The 21,065-nt window shown below is 35.6% G+C and overlaps 1 protein-coding gene across 1 annotated transcript in view; it reads right to left on the bottom strand.

Moving 5' to 3' along the window:
* The window catches only part of antxr1d (ANTXR cell adhesion molecule 1d), a 29,779-nt gene continuing 8,714 nt past the window's right edge, over positions 1-21,065 (bottom strand). Inside the window, exons 10-18 of the mRNA XM_051125151.1 lie at positions 17,602-17,698; positions 17,362-17,433; positions 13,761-13,839; positions 13,308-13,403; positions 11,362-11,400; positions 10,514-10,612; positions 9,586-9,753; positions 9,348-9,428; positions 1-971 (exon numbers count right to left, since the gene is read on the bottom strand). Of these exons, the coding sequence (XP_050981108.1) occupies positions 720-971; positions 9,348-9,428; positions 9,586-9,753; positions 10,514-10,612; positions 11,362-11,400; positions 13,308-13,403; positions 13,761-13,839; positions 17,362-17,433; positions 17,602-17,698 (983 nt within the window). The 3' untranslated portion in view covers positions 1-719. The remainder of the gene's footprint in view (positions 972-9,347; positions 9,429-9,585; positions 9,754-10,513; positions 10,613-11,361; positions 11,401-13,307; positions 13,404-13,760; positions 13,840-17,361; positions 17,434-17,601; positions 17,699-21,065) is intronic.

Raw genomic sequence — 21,065 nt, 5'->3', positions numbered from 1 at the left:
TTTATTATTATTCCTTGCTTTTCTACATTTACATAAAATGTGAACATTATTGTACTTATCTCATATGAATAGAGAGAGAGAAAAAAATGACAATGGGTTTATTTTATACAGTTTTTCTTGAAGGCATAAGAACACCTAGAGTCCAACCCATGAACATAATATTATAACATTAATGTTTTCTTGCTGTATAGGACTACTATTAATTACCATGATCCATAAAGCAAAACACAATATATATTACATAAAATATCATGCTGAGTGTCCTGTACCAGTGGTGAACACCCTGTCATTTTATATTCAAGTGCCAACCAGGAACCCAAGGCTAAATAAATTAGTGGTTTGTACTGCCCTGCAGTCACAACACATCTGATTTTCCTTTTAAAGATGTGACTAATTCATATTATGATACAAATTAAAACAGGGCATAATGTATACTGTACTTACTCCAGCTCTAACCAACCAACGCATGCAAAATCTGATATACAAATACCCAAAGTCAACATTCAAAGCTCTTAAGTGCCTTAAAAATCATTAGTTTTGCATGTGTAATAATTTCATGCAGGTCCTCTTTCAGTGCCTGTGTTAATAACAGGAACAAATCGCATCTCATTCACTCCAAATAAACAAACTCGTCAATTTGAAACTGTGGGAAACCAGTGGCTTTGGTAAATATCACAAATTTGAATTAAAGGCAGAGTTTTTAAGGCCCTCCATTGTTCTCAATGCCCGTTCCCAGGGCAGGGTGGGGGTCGTGAAGGAGGGGGTCTGCGGGGGCCTGGGGGTGCCCGGGCTGGTGGAGGTCCTGGGGGTGAGCGGTTGATGGAGGGTCCCCGGGATGGTGGTCTTTTGGGCGGAGGTCGCATGAGTGGCTGATGGTCTGGAGGGGGCGGTGGAGGTGGAAGTGGACAGTTGCTGTGTGGCGGTGACCTTGGCTCCTCTGCTTTCACCCGGGTAAAGTTGATGCATCGCCCCTGTGGAAACAGGACAGATGGTGGGATCGCTGTCAGTTCAAAGCTGAAACTACATTGCTATCAGTCGCTATAACTTCTGGGGATAAAACAACCCATGCTCTTTACATATTGTGTATGGATGGACAGGTTGTATTTTCAACCCCAGAGGTGACAAGTTCACTGCGAAATGCGTGGGATTCGAAAACAAAAGCTCGCTACAGCTGATCCTAGGCTGCGTTCTCTTCCTAGCTTTTGCTTGAAATGCCCAGGAGATGAACCCACAGCACTTCAGACATCCAGAAACTCAGCTGTCAACTGCAATTCTGTCCCTAAAATCATGGGGGTGGGGTTGAAGAGTTGCAGCGCTGCGCTTAGGGAAGAATAGCTATTTGTGAAAACGGTGTTGGAACAAGGGGTTGGTCTCTGAGAAAAACTTACATTCTTCAAGATGAAGTGATTCATTGTTGTCAGCAAGGCTGATCATTCAGGAGAAATCGTCAGAGAGGGTTCAAATTTTGGGACGGACTGACCGAAGCCATTCAAAACACACTTTACGCTTCATTAGGTGCAAAAAATGAAACTCTGGATGACTCAGGATCCACTACAACACCCACTTTTGTCAGGGCTTAATAAAAGTAATGTATTCATATGCAAGTGCTTGAATGGAGGCAAAGCTCTCAGTCTTTTTCCGTCAAACACAGTATACTTGGTTACAAAACATGAAACATTTAGAAATCAAAGTAACAAAAAAAACCTGCTTGAACTTTTACACAGGATTTCATAAAACAAATGTTCAGATTCAAAATAAGTATTAGTTACTAATATTGCTCTTGGTTACTTTCTATTAATGCAAGTACATACCAAGGCTGTATTTATTTGATCAGAAATACAGTAAAACGTTAATATTGTAAAATATGATTACCATTTAAAATAACTGATATTTTTTAAAACTAACTGTATTTTAATATATTTTCAAATGCATTTTGTTCCTGTGATGGCAAAGCTGAATTTTCAGAAGGCATTCAGAAGACATTAAGTGTTACATAATCATTCATAAATCAATCTAATATGCTGATTTTGTGCTCAAAAAACAATTATCAATGTTGAAAATAGTTGAGTCTTGATACTTGCTTAAATTTTAAATGTGCTAAATATACTAAAATATACTCTGTATGTGTATGTCTATACTTACTATATATACTTAAAAAAAACAACCTCAAAGAGTTCCTTTGCTTGAATAAGAGTATTCATTTCTTATAAAATAAGATAAAATAAAATAATAAAATAAAATGACATAAAAATACTGACCTCAAACCTCAAAGAGTTCCTTTGGTGAATAAGAGTGTTAATTTCTTATAAAACAAAGCAAAACAAAACAAAACAAAACAAAATAAAATAAAATAAAATAAAATAAAATAAAATAAAATAAAATAAAATAAAATAAAACAAAATAAAATAAAATAAAATAAAATAAAATAAATAAAATAAAATACCTCAAACTTCATATACTCTTATCCTTTGATAAATAAAATTCATTTCTTATAAAATAAAATAAAATAAAAATACCAACCTCAAACCTCAAAAAGTTCCTTTGCTGAATAAGAGTATACATTTCTTATAAAATAAGCTAAAATAAAACAAAAAGACCAACCTCAAACCTCAGAGTTCCTTTGCTGAATAAAAGTATATACTCTTATCCTTTGCCAAATAAAAGTATTAATTTCTTATAAAATATAAAATAAAATAAAAAACAACCTCAAACCTCAAAGAGTTCCTTTGCTGAATAACAGTATTCATTTCTTATAAAATAAAATATTAAAATAAAATAACAAAAATACCAACCTCAAACTTCAAAGTTCCTTTGCTGAATAACAGTATTATTTCTTAAACTAAAATACCTCAAACCTCAAATTCTCTTATCCTTTGCTGAATAAGTGTATTAATTTCTCATAAAATATAATAAAATTAAATAATAAAAATAAATAAAAATACTGACCTCAAATCAAAACCTACTCTTATCTTTTGCTGAATAAGAGTATTCATTTCTTAATAAAAAATAAATAAATAAAATACAATTAAATTAAATTAAAATTTAATTTAATTTTAAAATACCAAACTCAAACTTTTGAATGGTAATGTATATAATTTTAATATTGAGTAAGATACTAATTTATTTAAAAAATAGATAAATGATGAACAGTCAAATATTACCTAGCATGGCAGTCATGGCTAATCAGTCTCTACAACCACCACAGCAATTGTTACAATCACCTTCAACAAAAAAGCACAGCGTGAACTAATATGTGTCCTGCTCTGATCTTGCTAAACTCCATTTAAATTACTTTCACTCGAGTGGAAAGGAGAGCAGTTAAGGGGGGAGTCAGTCTCCAAGCACTTATCAGACAAACAGATGGACAGTTTAAAGACCACTAGCTAAATTGTCACAGGAGAGATTCCCTCCTTTTGTTCAAGGGTCCTAGAGGACTAAAGGTAAGATAGGATATGACTTTCTATTGCGTAGTAATAAGGGTGGTGTCAGTTCACTGAGTATGCAGAAGTGTTCAGCATAAATATGAAACAGATGTATGGAAAGGTCTGTTTTCTAATATTGTTGTCTGTAAACCATTTTAATGGTTGTTAAAACACCTGTATTTGTTGCAACCGTTCAGTGGACCCTTGCTAGACAGCACCATCTTGCTAGTGGCAACCAGGTAATTTGAGTTTGAGACCCCTGATGTAAAGCCTGTAGCCTGCTGGGGGCCATCCACACTAGTTCAAACACCATATGGACAGATTTCTCTTCCCCACTCCCACCACCCACATCTGCAGAGTATTCATGAGTCTCCATTCTCATTCAGCCCATATGCTCACCCTTGTGCAGGCCTGTTGCTGTGCTGCTCGCCAAATTGTCCTTTTCGCCGCACACGACTGGCAAAATGATGGCTTTGCCCCACAGCCAGACAGACGTGAATCAATCACCGCCACCCCCCACCAACCTGACAATAGCCCATCACAATAAAACTCAGCCCAATGGGCCCCATGTCACGTTATGGGGCTCTCTGTTTAATAAGCTGTTAAATCAGACCACCAAGCGTTGGTTACGTGAGCGTTAGACTCGAACGCAAAGAGGGGAATCCCTGAGAACAATCAGAGGAGCATGTCATTCACCTTGACTCGTAAATTATGTTAAAAAGCCACTTCCTTCTGTTAACCAGAGTCTTTCTAGTCGCAACTTTTACAGCTCTGTGGGTCATTAGGAGAAACAAAACAAAAACACTCTCTATTCCACAGAGTTTCTTTGTGTGAATTGTAGATGGCACTCAGACGTGAGGGGGAAGATGCTAGGCTTTGGAGGTAAAGCTGGTAAACTGGCCAAACAAAGACTTTCAACAACAAGAGCTTCTTTCTTTACACAACAACTATAAGTGAGCTATAAAGCAAGGCTGTCACCTCTGCATCACAATGTGTGCACTGAGGCCTGTGGGTAAAGAGTTTGACCCATATTAGCTCAGGTTATACATGTTAATGTTTAACATTCATTCAAAATTTAAGATTGTTCAAAGACTTGTTTAGTAGAGAACGAAAGATTACTGATGATGTTTTATGTAAATATAGGTTTCAGGGTTTGGTTGTACACAAGTTAAATTATATGTCTGAGTCGTTTTGCTGTTGGCATTGCCGTTACAAAATGTTACCATGGTAAATGTAGTTTCTTCTAGAATGCTTTAGATTTTTACAGTATAATCACAATGAACTTATATTAGTATGTGACCTCCTCCAAACACTGAGAATTTTTCACAATCTGTCATCTTTATTCATTCTTTTTTATTTAGTAGTTTTACAGTAGCGGCTAATTCATAATTACCAATATATTACTGTAGTAACTGTGGTATTTTGAAGTTAACTATGGTTTCTTCAGTCAAAAATAAAGAATTTTTCTCCAGTTTCAATGCAGCTTCAATGGGCGACGATCCCAGCCAAGGAAGAAGTGTCTTATCTAGTGAAACGATTAGTCATTTTCTTGAAAAAAAACAAAAAAAAAACAAAAACAATAAATGTACACTGTAAAAAACAATTTGTTGAGTCAACTTAAAATAATTTGTAAGCTGGCTGCCTTAAAATTTTAAGTTCAGTCAACTCAAACAAAGTTTATTCAACTTGAAATGTTAAACGTGATAACTTAGATATTTGAGTTGAATCAACTTAAAATTTTAAGGCAGCTGGGTTACTTGCCCATCTGTTAAGTTTAGCAAACACAAATATCTAAGTTGTTACTTAGTACAACTTAACATTTCAAGTTGAATAAACTTATTTCAGTTGACTGAACTTAAAATTTTAAGGCAGCAGGGTAACAAATTATTTTAAGCTGACTTAACAAATTGTGTTTTTTATTTTTTTACAGTGTATGTACTTTTTAACCACAAATGCTTGTCTTGCATTAGCTTGACCTCGTGCTTTACATAATCATGTGGCGTGCCGGAAGTACCAATGCAGGGTTTACAAAGCGAACGTGCAAAGAAAGTCAAACGGGCTTTAAAAAAAAGGTAAAACAACGATGTCGTATGAGATGGAGTTTTTCGCCCTAGCCTACCTTTTGAACCGAAGTACATAGACGACGAACTAATTGCACGTGACCTTTCCGATATGATTATGTAATGCGTCAAGTCAACATATTGCAAGATGAGCATTTGTGGTTCAAATATATATATATATATATATATATATTTTAGATTGTTTTACTAGGTAAGACCCTTATTCCTCACCTGGGATCATGTAGAGCCCCTTAAAGCTGCACTGAAACTGCAATTTGGGCCTTCAACCCATTGGCTTCCACTGAAGTCCACTATATGGAGAAATGGAATATTTTCCTCAAAAAACTTAATTTCTTTTCAACTGAACAAAGACATGAACATCTTGGATGACATGGGGTGAGTAAATTATCAGGAAATTTTAATTCAGGACTGAACTAATCCTTTAAAGGGTAAGGAACTGAGAAGCCAAAATTGCCTTAGACTTTTGACATAAGAGATCATTGAACTATAAAAACATCCTGTACGTTTCAGAACTCAAAGCTTTGTTGTTAGTCTAAACACAGCTTATATTGAAGGCAGTCTGCCAAAACGACAGCTTTTGGAATGTTCCTATGTATAGATAAGCAATGCCTCCACAGAAGAAGATTGACATCACTGCCTGTTTAGCCTCACCCACCAATTCGTGCATAATGTTTACCAGAGAGGTGAACCTGCAGGTCTACACAGGAACCAAATGAAAAAGATGGTTCTGAAAACAACAGAATGCTCTGCAGTGCCAATTTGTGGGGAAAAAAGAGCCTTTGCATTGCCTTCCTTCTAATCCCAGCGTTAAGAAAGAGTGGATGAACTTCATTTAAGTTCCAGACCGCATCAGTAAGAACTCTGTCCTTTGTTTACTTCATTTTTACCACAGACTCGTTTACAATTACTCAGTGTCAATGATGCAACGCTAGTTCCCTTATCTCAGGAAACTGAGGTTAGGTCAGTAACCAGAGCGACACAATTCGACGGGATTTTCGAAAAGATTGAAACTAAAAAACAATGCTGTGCCGCCTATATTGGATCCAACAGTGATGTCACAACAAAAGTGTGAGTAACTGTTTCCATTACAAGGTCACTATTGCTTTGTCTCTTCTTACAGATCGTTTTATATTTGTTGAGTTATTCATGCATTTTAAACCTAAATCACAGCCACGTCCATCTATGAGGAATGAATGTACGCTGTTAGCCAATCACAGTAGTGGGCGTTTACTTTCGAGTCTACAGTCCGCCATGCCTATTTAAACAGAGCGTCCTGCTGAGGGGGATAAATACAGGACAGAAAATAGCCTATTACTTCTAAATAATTGTGTTTTTTAATGTAAAATCTTGATAACATTATAAGTAGACCTCAGAAAACAATACAAAGTACAAACCAAAGGCAGTTCATGACCCCTTTAATATATGACCACATCCAAACACTGTGAGACTTTTTCACAATTTGTCAATTTCTTTTTTTTTTTTTTTAGCTCGTTTTGCTAGATAAGACCTTTATTCCTCAGCTAGGATCATGTAGAGCCCTTTGAAGCTGCACTGCAGTTTGGACCTTCAACCCATTGGCTCTTATTGAAGTCCACTATATGGAGAAAAAATCCTGGAATGTTTTCCTCAAAAACCTTAGTTTCATTTTGACTGAAGAAAAAATGACATGAACATCTTGGATGACATGGGGTGAATAAATTATCAGGAAATTTAAAATCAGGAGTGAACTAATCCTTTTAAGTATGCAAATAGATATGCAAAGGTTTTCAAAATATAACACTGCAAGGTAAATTAAAATGCCTTTAAAATATATAAAAAGTAACAATAATACAGATTTATATGCTAAAATCCTCAAACTAAATGTTCAAATGAGTCTGCTGAATTAACTTAAGAAGCTTGGAACAAATTACACATTGAAATTTGTGTTATAAAGGTAGAAAGATGTGAACTAGTTCCGAACAAAACCTTAACCAATGTGTTTGACGAATATCAATACAATGATAGTCTGTGTAGTTGCAGTCCATCTTGGAACTCTCCAAGACCAGAACCATACACATAAGAGGCTCTTTGGTAGGAACAGAAACAGAGGAAAACACAAAGAGGATACAGAGATGGAGGAGACAGTGAATCAGTCACAGCTACGAAATGCAAAACAAGATGAGTTATAAAGAGAAAGAAGTGGAATAATATACAGATTAGGCCGTCTATAGCTGAGCAGAGGTCTTGTTTGGGCACAGCGAGTTGTTTGTGTCTGCTGTCTGCTGCAGGTGGGCATGAAACACACAACTACACCCCGAATCTCCCTGAATAGCACAGCTGTTTCCACCCAAACCCTGTCCTTTACAGAGTATGCTGCCTTTACCAGCACCTTCTAGAGCTCATGCAAAGTGCACTGAGCAGCTGGACACTGGCAGTCCCTCACACAAGCGGTCCATTATGGAGCATGAAGAATTAAACCAAAGTAAATCAGATCGGCCCATCTACAGTGGGAACGGAGCTATAGCCTGCCCGTGTCAATGGGATCATACTGTACAGTCCGCGACACTGCGGCCCACATAAAAAGATGCCTTTCATAGACACACAGATGTGTTGCCATGACACAGCTTGTGCTGATGGAATAATGCAGGGTGCAGAGAACAGGGCTCAGACACTGAGGGACGTCTCTTACAAAAGGCACAAGAGAATGAGAGACTGTGCTCGGACACGCCACTGCTCCATGTGAGGAGGAATTAAAAGCAGCATAATTAGACTGCTATTTCCTGTCCCGGCTACTGAGCATGCTTAGAAAGGATGGGAATGTCATAACAGCTGTGTTCCAAAAACAAGCAAGCTGCCTCGGTTTCCTTCTATGGCAGCACCCAGTAAGCACAGATTTATGAAGAACCCACAAACTTTGGATCAAATTTGATTACAATTTAATCATAAGTAATCAAGTCTCTTATGCTCACCATTGCTCCATGTATTCAAAACAGTAATATTATGAAATATTATTTTTTGAATTTTGAAATAACTTTTGTATTTTAAAATATTTTATAAAGTAATGTAATTCTGTGATGGGAAATCACAGATTTTTAAATTTTCAGCAGCCATTACTTCAGCATCACATGATCCTTCAGAAATCAATATGATGATTTGGTACTCAGGAAATGTTTCTATAGATATATAAATATATTATTATTATTATTATTATTATCAATACTTAAAACAGTTGAGTACATTTTTTCAGGATTCTTTGATGAATATAAAGATCCAGAGATCAGCATTTATCTGAAATATAACGTTTTTTTAGCAAATCAGAATATAATGATTTTTGAAAGATCATGGGACTAATGTTAAAATTTCATCTTTGAAATCACAGGAATTCAAATGTATTCTAAATATAATTTTAAATATATTCTAATAGAAAACAGTCATTTTAAATAGTAAAAATATTTAAAATTTGACTGTTTTTGTTGTACTTTGGATCAAATAAATGCAGGCTTAGTGAGCAGAAGAGACTTCTTTAAAAAAACCTTAAAAATATTTTTTGACCAGTTCAAAAACTTTTGACTGGTCAAAAAAAAAAAAAAAAAAATCACACACTAGAAACATTTGCTCTGAGAGATTTTAAAAAAATTAGATACTTGAACTTTGATATTTCACATAAACACTTTTCATATCACAGAATAACAAACTGGAGGTGGATTCAGTCATTCAAAAGAGCAGCTTATTCAAAGAATCAATACGATAAAGTCACTATGAAAAATGGAAATTTTATACATAATATCAAAGCACAATTATGCATCAGGAGGGATTATTGATCTGTATTGGTATATCTGCAAGTTGAATGTGCTCATGGTCATACCTGATCTCCGGGCTGAGGTCTCATGAGTGACACCTGGTCGTACCCTCGACGGAAAAGGGCCCACAAAGCATCCAGTTTCCCCTAAAACACATAGAACTGAATTGTTATATAAAAACCTTTAAAATACTGAGCTATTATAGTGTTTCTTTCTACATCTAACTGATATTTCAGAATGATAATTTAGTGAATACAGATGAGTTCATATTCAATTCTACGGGGAAAAAAAAAACGCATATACCTTAATAGGACTGTACCACTTTCTATGATGGGCAGGTCTGCGCCCATACGGATTTCTAAGTTTGGGTTCATAAGGCTCATATTCATCTTCAGGCATTTTCACTACAGCATTCTTTGGCATCTCCAGTTTAGCTCCTTCCTCCGTAGAGCCCTTGTTCCCCCAACGCACCTAAAGACCACAGGAACACAGTCCACTAATAAGACTATGGAAAAATGGTAGTTTCCACATGAAAACAATATATAGAAGCTGTATTAGTGGCCATTCATACATATTCCTTGGGGCAGTGGAAAGGCTTGCGTGTTTCAATGATCCTAAGACCAACAGAGCAAAAAACACACAAGCTTGCATTAACACCAGTGTTTTTAAAAGTATAGTTCACCCAAAAATGAAAATTCTGTCATTAATTACTCACCCTCATGTTGTTCCAAACCCGTAAGACCTTTGTTCATCTTCAAAACACAAATTAAAAAAGCTCTCGCATTTTTAAAAAAAAAATATTGTAATTTGTGTTCCAAAAATAAACAAATGTCTTATGAGTTTGGAACGACATGAGAGTAATTAATGACAGAATTTTTATTTTTTGGGTGAACTATCCCTTTAAGTAGCGCACGTAACAAGTAATATGCACTGTAACCTTGACAAAGGTCTATATTTTACAAAGAACAATAATGCACGTCCAATATTGCTACCTTTGCAAATTACAGGAGTAAATCTACAGGCGTCAGCATGTCCTGTGCTGTCACATGATCTAGTTTTGGCACCAGGCAGACAGGGAGCATTTAAGGTCACAGTGATGTGTTCTAGTGCCTTGAGGGTTCATAACATCACTCATCATGTGTGGTCTTCATCCCCCCATAGCCTGTGTTAACCTATGATCAAGACACCCTATATAAAGCTCACACACACTGTGTACAAGAACATGCATCACCTCCATTCTTTTGATTCCACCGACTCCTCTTCCTCCATAGTAGGATGCATCTACAGTAGGCCATTTCTTTTTAGGCATGCCATCTTCATCATCAGACTCCTGTTGAGCACATAAAACTTTAATAATTAGCATAAAATGACTATACTTTAAAGTCATGTTGAAAACAACGCTCTTTTTCTGTTATTAGCATACTCAACTCATTAGTTTACACAGATAGAATAAACACAAAGACACGGTCAAAGTAGCGACCACGAAAGTAGCGACCACATTGTGTCTCCAAATCAAAGGGAAGCTTTAGAGACAGAGCGCCTTGTTTGCGCTCTCAGTGTTAAGAAGCACAGATGCACACTCTAAAGCCATTTCCACAAAGCTCTTTTATTTCCCATCAGCCTCAGTGACTGCTTGCCTTTGACCTCTGGGAACAAAGCAAACACAAGAGGATCATTATGAGCGCTTTTCTCTGAATTTTGCTATTCAGTCATCCTAGGGTTGGTCCCCGCTGTGTCCACTTTCACTGCTCACTTGTCTTTATTTACACGGCCGTGGCATAGAAAATGCCCTTAAATGGTGACAGACAGTTCTGCAAAGTAGCTGCGCTCACAGCCAGCAGCTGATATTGGCAGCATTAGGGAATGTGGATTATAAGGAATGATGCCATTTCTAGGGCACGCTGGATTTGGCTTATAAGAGTTATTCGTTTTATCATTTGCAGTCTGTTTTCTTTGTGCCCTGATTCATATCTGCTCTAAATTTCCATGGTTCATTTGGTATATGGTTGTGCCTAAACACACACAAACACACACATACACAAACAGGCACAAAATGAGGTTAGGAGGAGTTGGACTCACAGGCTCAGGGGGAGGGGGTGGAGGCACTTCCTTGATGACCTAAAAGAAAAATAATTTCCAGTGAAAGAATGTAATCTAAGCTAAGAGCTGTACAGTATAAATAGCACTATAATAATCAGTACAGTATAAAGTATTAAAGTATAAAAGCATTACATTGCATATAACACTAGAGGAAAGTAGAAACATTGTTAAATCTTTGTTTGAGGGTAAGAATAACAAATAAATGTTTAAAAACAATAATAATATTATTATTAAACCGATATTGTTAAATTATTGTTTGAGTGTGTAAATAACATAAATAAATGCATGATTTATAAATAATAATAACAATATACTGACATTGTTTAATCCGTATTTATTTTTGCATAATAATAATAATAATAATTATTATTATTAACAGTAATAATAATAATAATAATAATAATTATTATTATTATTATACTGCCATTGTTAAATCATTGAGTGTGTAAATGACACAAATAAACATGATTTAAAACAACATTTATTATTATTATTATTATTATACCGATAACAACTACAAAAGCAACATTATTATTATTATTATTATTATTATTGTTGTTGTTATTATTAATAAACCAATATTGTTAAATTATTGTTTGAGTGTGTAAATAACATAACTAAATGCATGATTTATAAATAATAATAATGTACTGACATTGTTTAGTCCTTATTTATTTCTGTTAATTTCTGTTATTTCTGCTATTATTATATTATTATTTTGTCTGTAATAATTATGATCAATATTGGTTTTATTATTATTATTGTTAATATTATTATTATATTTAATGTGTAAATAACACAAATAAGCATTTATTATTATTATTTGCTATTATTATACCGATAACAACAAAAGCAACATTATTATTATTATTATTATTATTATTTACTATTATTATACCAATAACAGCTACAAAAGCAACATTATTATTATTATTATTATTTAATTATTGTATTATTTAATTATTATACAAATAGCAACTACAAAAGCAACATTATTATTATTAGTAGTAGTAGTAGTATTAATATTATTATATCAGTATTGGTAAATAAAATGATGATGATGATGATGTTGATGATTATTATTATTATTGTTGTTGTCGTTGTTATTATACCAATATTGTTAAATTATTGTTTAACTGTGAATAACACAAATAAATGCATGCTTTATTGTTTATTTGTGTATAATAATAATAATAATAATAATAAATATTGTTATTATTGCTATTATTATTATTATTATTGCCGTTGTTGTCATTGTTGTTGTTGTTATTGGTATTGTTGTTACAAATTTCAAAGATTTTGGTTGAAAAATGTGATGTTTGATTGCTCCAATACATTTTGGGGCCACTGTAAATGTTAATTGTTAACATTAATAGCTTCTTTTTTTTAAGATTTTATTTATTGCCTTTTATTTCTTTATTTGTACAGTACAATGGAGAGTACACTGTAAAAAACAATTTGCTGAGTCAGCTTAAAATAATTTGTAACCTGGCTGCCCTAAAATTTTAAGTTCAGTCAACTCAAGAAAAGTTTATTCAACTTGAAATGTTAAATTATACTAAGTGACAAATTAGATATTTCATTTGAATCAACTTAAAATTTTAAGGCAGCTGGGTTACTTACCCATCTGTTAAGTTTAGCAAACACAAATATCTAAGTTGTTACTTAGTACAACTTCACATTTCAAGTTGACTAAACTTATTTTAGTTGACTGAACTTAAAATTTTAAGGCAGCAGGGTAACAAATTATTTTAAGCTGACTCAACAAATTGTGTTTTTTATTTTTTAAAGTGTAGACAGGAAAGCATCGGGTGAAGAGAAAGGGGAGTGGGATCGGCAAAGGATCACTCGGGTCGCCGTGAACGCAATTGCGCTGTATGCTATTTTCACAGACAACATTAACAGCTTCAACCTTTAAGACATACCACTGTACAGCACAGAGGCCAGAACCACCACATCAGCACCAGACCCAGCAACAGGAAAACAGCCAGTAATGAGATGAGCAGGATGGTCCCATCGTACTGCACTCAGAGACACACACACATCTTCATGAGTATTTGCTGGCATAACACAAATGACCAAGTAAGGAAGCTGAAGAAGAAGGCAAATAGTTGCTTCAAGCAATGTAATTTGTCTTTTCACAGCTAATTTAAACTTACGTGACAAAACCAGACTCCTCTGATGAAAGAAAGCAGAGGAGACCTCATAGGAGAAAAAGAAAAAGTAAGAGAAAAGAGGGAAAAAAACTAAACAGTAGTAGACAGCAAACAGCAATGTCAAATATACATTCAGAGAGGCCGAATCACTATCGCACCAATCTACCATTCATGTTTTAACAGGCAGAACTGATTTTAACAAAGGAACAAAAATGTACCTACACATTCAGTAGTGGTAATGTGCACTGAGCTTGTGATGTAGGATACACCTCCATTCATGCTAACCTGCAGATATATCTCCCTGTAACACACACAAACACACAATCACACCTGCTGAAAAGGCATATTCATTGCATTCCTCAGATGGACATGTGTGCGCTTGTAATGGGGTTATTATTAAAGCCATTAAGATCAGCATTTTCTTGTTCAAATTTGTAATCTGCAGTAAGGATTAAAAAGTGAGTGGTTAATGTGTGTTTCCCACAGCTGCCTGAACGACTTCCAACGCATTCCTTTTGATAGATAACAACATGACCCTCAGTGGGCTGAAAGCATGCAGGCACAGGAACTTGACTGATAAGCGTAAAAAAAAATGTTTTCATATGCCAAAATGCAAACAATGAGCAAAAAGGAACTGGAGAAACTGATTAGACAGGATTTCTGATTAGGCTGATGATATTTAAAATGGATAAAATCTTCAGTAAAACAAAATGTTACAAAATTTTAAAAAGAGTTTGACATGTGACTGATAACAGTCTATGCAGACATGCTTATGGACATCAAAACTGACAATGCCATGTCCATTTCCCCCCTGACAACTTTCTCAAAAATTGATTTTTTCCCAACACCAGGGCTGCTGCCATGTTTGGCTGTACCATGGGCGTTCAGAGCACTGCTATGCCGGAAAAAGTCTCAGCTTTCTTGATTTAGGCGACCCCTCTTCTTCTGCTTTGGTGGGGGAGAAGACGGAGCTGAAAATAAGTTACTGAAGGGGTATTGCCCCGTCTCCTCTCTGTCGGTCCTGCACACCCCTTCCAGTGCCACTCTGTTGGCAGGATGGGGGATGGGCTGAAAGGGGGCACAACAGGATAACAGGGGGTTGGGCGGAGGGGGGTCCAGTGACAGATCCATCTCATTTTCCATCAATCAGGAAACGGCTGGCTCTTTTTGAGCACGACTTCAGGAGGCCACTCAGTCACCACGCGTTTAGGTGACAGCACTGACAGCTTCGTCTCACAAGATGTGGATACAGAGAAGAAGGAGACGGGAGACTTTGCCCCAAAATCGCCTTTTCTCACCCTTCGAAAGAGAATGAACACATTACTTACTCACCCTCATGTTGTTCCAAACCGTTGTTTGACAGAATTTTCATTTTTGGATGAACTATCCCTTTAATTGGTCTTATTAGACTACAAAATCAAAGTTTGGATAACAGGATGGCATTTTTAATATCATGTGACTCTCCGCGGACTCTAATTAGTTTGAATAATTCCACCCCTCTTGTAACTGGATTATGATGGAATTTTTCATCTCCGTTTTTCCTATGAATACATACAACATCTGGCTGACTATTGAGAGACCTAGACTAATCTAATTCAGTAATCACTAAATCAACCTCTAATACCACATGATGGTATCCAGAAATGTCACTGCAAAAATAAACATCATCTTGCCAATACACAACTCTCGCTTTCTCATGTTCTGCTGCTGTAACTAAATATTTTCATTCGTTTACTAAAAACTAAAACTACTGAAATTGTTTCCGACGTTCGTAATAAATCTGTAATAAAATAAAATTATACATATTACATTACACATATTAAAATTATATTAGAAATATTGACTTAGAAAATAACTGGAATAAAATTTAGAAATTTAAATGTACTAGATATATATTAAAAGTATATAAAAATATAAAAAAAGACAAAAGCAGATAATTAATAATAAAAAAATAAAACTTCAACCAAAGTTAAAATTAAAACAGAAAACTAAAAAATAAAATTTAAAACAGTAAAAATTACTATAATTAGGGGAACACTATACCAGTCAAACGTTTTTAAATGTTTTTTAAAGCCTGCATTTGTTTGATCCAAAGTACAGCAAAACAGTACAATTTTGGAATATTTTTACTATTTAAAATAACTTATCTTTTTAAAAAATATTTTAAAATGTAATTTATTCCTGGGATTTCAAAGCTGAATTTTTAGCATCATTACTCCAGTCACATGACTTTTCAGAAATTATTCCAATACTCTGATTTGCTGCTCAAAAAACATTTATTATTATTATTATTATTAAGTTGAAAACAGCTGATTTTTTTCAGGTTTCTTTGATGAATAGAAAGTTCAGAAGAACAGCATTTATCTGAAATACAAATTTTTTGTTACATTATAAATGTCTTTTTCATCACTTTTGATCAATTTAAAGCATCCTTGCTAAATAAAAGTATTAATTTCTATAATTTCTTTCCCAAAAGAAAAAAATAAATTCTACTGACTAACCAAGCTTTTGAATGGTATATTAATATAATATGTATAATGTTACAAAAGCTTTTTATTTCAGATAAATACTGATCTTTGGATCTTTCTATTCATCAAAGAATCCAGAAAAAAATGCTCTAGACTGTTTCAAATATTGATAATAATAATAATATATATATAAGCAAATCAGCATATTAGAATAATTTCTGAAGGATCATGTGACACTGAAGACTGGAGTAATAATGCTGAACATTTAGCTTTGATCACAGGAGTAAATTATATTTTAAAATATATTTAAATAGAAAGCACTTACTGCTTTTGCTGTATTTTGGATCAAAATACATGAATATTATCTTATAGCTTCAGCTAATAAAAAAACTTAGTTCATTATATGCAGTAATATTAATACTGAATATAACGTCATATAGGTCATTTTTACTATAATCAATAATTCAGACAGCTGATAGAGAATCTGTGGCAATCGAGAGAAATGAAAATAGTGCTGGTTTCAGTTACCGGATGAGCTGATTGATAAAAAAAAGTATAATATTATTAATTAATCTTACTAAGAATATTAAGAAATATCTGCCTGCTGGATGGCGCAGTCGACCAATCAGAGTATTCTAGAGAGCTTTAATAAAAAAAATGACAATATTCTTTCTAGGAACACATGACTCAATCACAAAAGTTTTGAATGAATGTAAAAAGTGCTGAATATTGATACATCAACACCAGCTGTTTTTGTGTCACATTAGCAAATGCAACGCAATACAGTGTGTAGTGATGTAGACTGACCAAGAGTACAAAAAAAGCCTTGTTTTGCTTAAGGTGCCATGAGACGCTCCTTCATTGGCATCTCAAAGAATCTTCCTGACAAGAACAAGACAGATGAAATCCTCAAGGTGTCTACAGCCGGCGGTACACATAATTATTCAGAGGGCTTGCAGGGAAATGAGCCGCCAGCAGCAGCTCATTTGTTGTAGAAGGCCTGGAAAGTAACCGGTAGTGAGTCTCTGGGGCTCTGCTCTGGCTGATGTGGATACGAGCGGCTCTGTATTTCACTGTCTGTTCTTTTCTCTCTCAGCCCAGAAAACCACCAGAGCCCTGGGCTAACATGCACACTCACTGGAAACTTTTCACACAGGTCAAGCCCATGGTGACTAATCTCTCAGAGAGGCTAATTATACGCTCATCTTGGGCTTTTTACACCACATGCCTGTTGTCTCGATGTGTTAGGCTTCATGAAGACTGACTGATAAGAATAATTGTAGATGACATTGACCCTAATTTTTCAAGGGTACCAATGCATTAAGATATAAAGAGGCAGAATAAATAGCACCTACTTTCCAGCCTCATTTATGATTGGTGCAGGGCAAAGCAGGAGCGTATCTTCAACACTAACAGGTCTTTCATCTGAAAAATGAATTGCATGAAAAATAATAAGCTGCTTTTTCGCTTAGGGTAAATACTTTATTAGTGCGATAACATAAACAAATGTTGCATACATTATCTTTGTGTTTTCAGAGAGCTTAAAAAGAATGCAATGTTAAAAATATTGTTTGTAAAATAATGTTACTTACTCAATGTTAGCTGTGTCATTCACTCTGAAGCTGCACAGAACCTGATTGATGTTTCTGGCATGCAAAAATCCATTTCCCCTCACAACCACTTGGAAAGAATCTTAAGAAAACACAAACCAAAAATATAATAAACATTTAGCAAGTTCTTTTACTGCATAGTGAAATTCCTATGTTTTTTCCCTAGAAAAATGTAACCAAAAATTTGATTAAATAGTGTTTTTATGCACTATTTATACTGAAGTATTTTTAAAGTATGCGAAAAATGCCTACACATGGCTGTGCTGGCTTTTTAGATCTTTGTCTCATGTAGACCTTTTCTTAAAAAAAAAAAAAGCCATACTCTGAAATTATAAAGTGTGCTCAGCCAGAGGGCAGGTTTTCTTATTTTTTTCCACCCTTAACCTTTCAGGAACACTCAGCTCAACTGGGCAAATGCATATGCTCCAGTGGTGCTAATAATAAAAGTGAAGAGGTTCACAAATCTCTAGCTGGAGGTGCTGCGTTGGTGGCCGACAAAGCTGGCTGCCTGACCTTTGAGGCCCCTCGGGCGATGCTGTAGACCCTCTGACGGCTGCTAAGCAGCATATGTTAGAGAGAAAAACACGCTCACTTAGAAGCTGTCTCAGCGGGCGTCAAAGGATGCAGAGTGGATGTGACCTTACTCGTGGCACTGCGCACACCAGTGTGCGTTTGAGGGAGATTTGAGTGGATCTGATTCCGCCGTTCATCTCTGAATAACGCTACACCTTTAGAAAATGTTCTGGTTGTAAACCTTTAACATTTAAGCGTGTAAAGTTCACAGGATGAAAAACATTCGGTGCAGTGTGCCATCAGGGAGAGACAGTTGTATGGAAAGGTCAGGAGAATATCACTGCTCTGAGAAATAACACTGTACTGGAAGTCTCAGTTCTTCTGTATCACACCAGCATTTGAATTCCTCTTTTACCATCAGTAAATAAACACCTAATGCTCAAAAATATGAGACACTTGGATGGATTTTTTCCATCTGGAATTGTTGGATTGTGAAAACTGGGCATTACATATGAGAACGGAGCCAACTCTGAATTCAAGTTTGCTAAAAAAAAGACAAAATAAAAAGCCTGTTTTAATATTGGTTAACATTATCCAATAGCTCTCATGGCCTGAATGATAGCAGAAAAGTAAAGCCACAATATTTTCTGGAATTTTGTCGATAAAATCGCCAGTAGGTGGCGGTAAATCACCGCTTGAGTAAGTCACTGAGTCATTCATTCAACTGATTTGTTCAAACGGCTGACTGATTTAGTAAGAAGCACCATAGTGTGTTGCTCTGAGACGTAAAACAGTTCTGCTATGGCTTTGAAACAGTAACCTGATTCAAAAATGTAAGTCGCTTAATAATATTAACTTCTTGTTTATTTAGCTGTTCATGAAATTAATATCACATTTGCAATAATACTGACATTTGAAGAAAAATGTCACTCTTTATGTCTCATATTAAATATATAAGATGATATAAATATAAAATACATTTGAAAGTCATACAGGGGCGTGTTTGCCCCCTTATCTTGAATTTTGGGGCAATTCTAAATGTATTTTAATAAACTAAATTACACAGTGAAAAGTAAACTCGATATAAAGTGATGATTTGGTCAGTTACCTGGATGTGTGGCCATATTGGCGATACTCGGATGTAAACAACAGCATGGATTGCACTATGAATTGTGAACTATGAATATGTTATTCTTCTAATTCATGCTGTCTAAACCATGGGAAAATGTATGGAAGCTGCTAAATCATATAAAGAAGGACTTAGTGAGCAGGAAAGGGCACAACTGTTTGACAAACTAAAGTTAACAGGTGGTAAAGATACGTACAAGCAGTATTAATTAAGATATTAGCCTAATATTTCACCTATCTGACTGGAAATGATAAGAACAAACATGAATGTTGTCAAGATTCTTGCCCTGATAATCCTTGTTCAATTTGGCCAACCACAAATGGCCTTTGTTCCTCTTTTTGCACTCTTTTCCTTGATTTGTTATACCTTTTGGCAGTCTATAGTACTTCAAAACATGACAATAACTGACCTTTTTCAGCAGCAATAATCAACAAAATATGCAAGTTTCGTTCAGTTCAGTGCCGCCAATATGGCCGACTGATGACGTGTTGTGAAAACACTCTAAATGTAATTGTAGTCTAACCTACATCTCATAGTGTATGCCTGCATTTTTGTTTTTTTTACAATACGATAAATAAGATGAAAACATATGCGTGGATGAATCAGATTTGAATTTCCATTTCATGCAATTTTAGGGATTACAAATTCAAAGTTATTCTTTGGAATAACATGCAACAATAAACCGATCACAATAAGATCTGGAGTGTGCATTTACAATGCAAACAAGATCAATTTTGATGTTTACTCTAAAGACCCTTCATCTGATTTATGTACATAAGACTGAACGAAAGGCGAAAAGGCTGATCATGGGAAAATTTTGAGTGAAAAAAAATTCTCAGCATGTCTCTTGTCTCATCATGGATCTACCAAAACAAATTCCACTCCCATCCGATCCAATTAACCTGTCATTTCCTCTCTAATTATACTAATCCTGTCTGCCATGCAGAAGCCCCTCTCCACCCCACCTCTGCGTCTAAATTTGCCTAGCTCTCTTGCTCATGCCTGCTTAATGTGACGTCCATACAGCTGAAATGGCTAATTCCATTTAATTTTGGAGGCCGGGCATCAACATCCATGTCCTTTTCTTCCCTCGTTACTGTCAGACATGGTGTGTCGGGTTCTGACAGGACAACGCAGGGGTAAAAAGGTCAACACTGGCTTGGCAGCTGGCAGCGCTGGCAGCGAGATGGTGGGCAGGGGCTGGTACGCTGTCGGCTCGCGCCCGTTGTGCTGCACGGGAGAGCTGACGCTTCCCATCCACACCTGAGAGCTTGATGGCTCGGGCTGTTTAGAGCAGAGGTGCCACGTCCGAGCACGGACACTTCAATCACTGCCCGAACGGGGGGGATGGGGTGCAGGGGAATCACAAGGGTTAATCAAAGCAACGATTGCTGTCATGTTTGATGGCTGGGCCTCCTCTCAGAACAGAGAGTGATGGCCTGTTTGCAGGCTGCACGGTCTGGTCACTTCTCATCAGTTTGATCGCTGAGACTGTCAGGCACTGGAGCTGCCGTCACGGCACACTAAACCAAACCAAACCACTAACCACAATCAGATTAGCCCAAAAAATGTCCCATGCCTCAAATGAATCTTTGGCTAAACTCTATGCACTTATTGTTGTATGGGTAATCTTCAAAGTGCATTACTTCAAGGATTCCTTTAATTACATGTTTCATTAATTATGAAATTCATTGCCATTCAGTGTTTCCATTAACAGTCATGTTAACAGACTCTAAACCAAACCAAACCACTCAACCATAACATCAAACCAAACCACTAACCACGATCAAATTAGACCAAAAAATGA

The sequence above is a fragment of the Labeo rohita genome, chromosome 13 (genome assembly GCF_022985175.1).
Source record: "Labeo rohita strain BAU-BD-2019 chromosome 13, IGBB_LRoh.1.0, whole genome shotgun sequence".
Taxonomy (NCBI): Eukaryota; Metazoa; Chordata; class Actinopteri; order Cypriniformes; family Cyprinidae; genus Labeo; species Labeo rohita.
The sequence above is the reverse complement of the archived record's forward strand: the minus strand, read 5'-3'. Positions and strand labels throughout refer to the sequence as shown.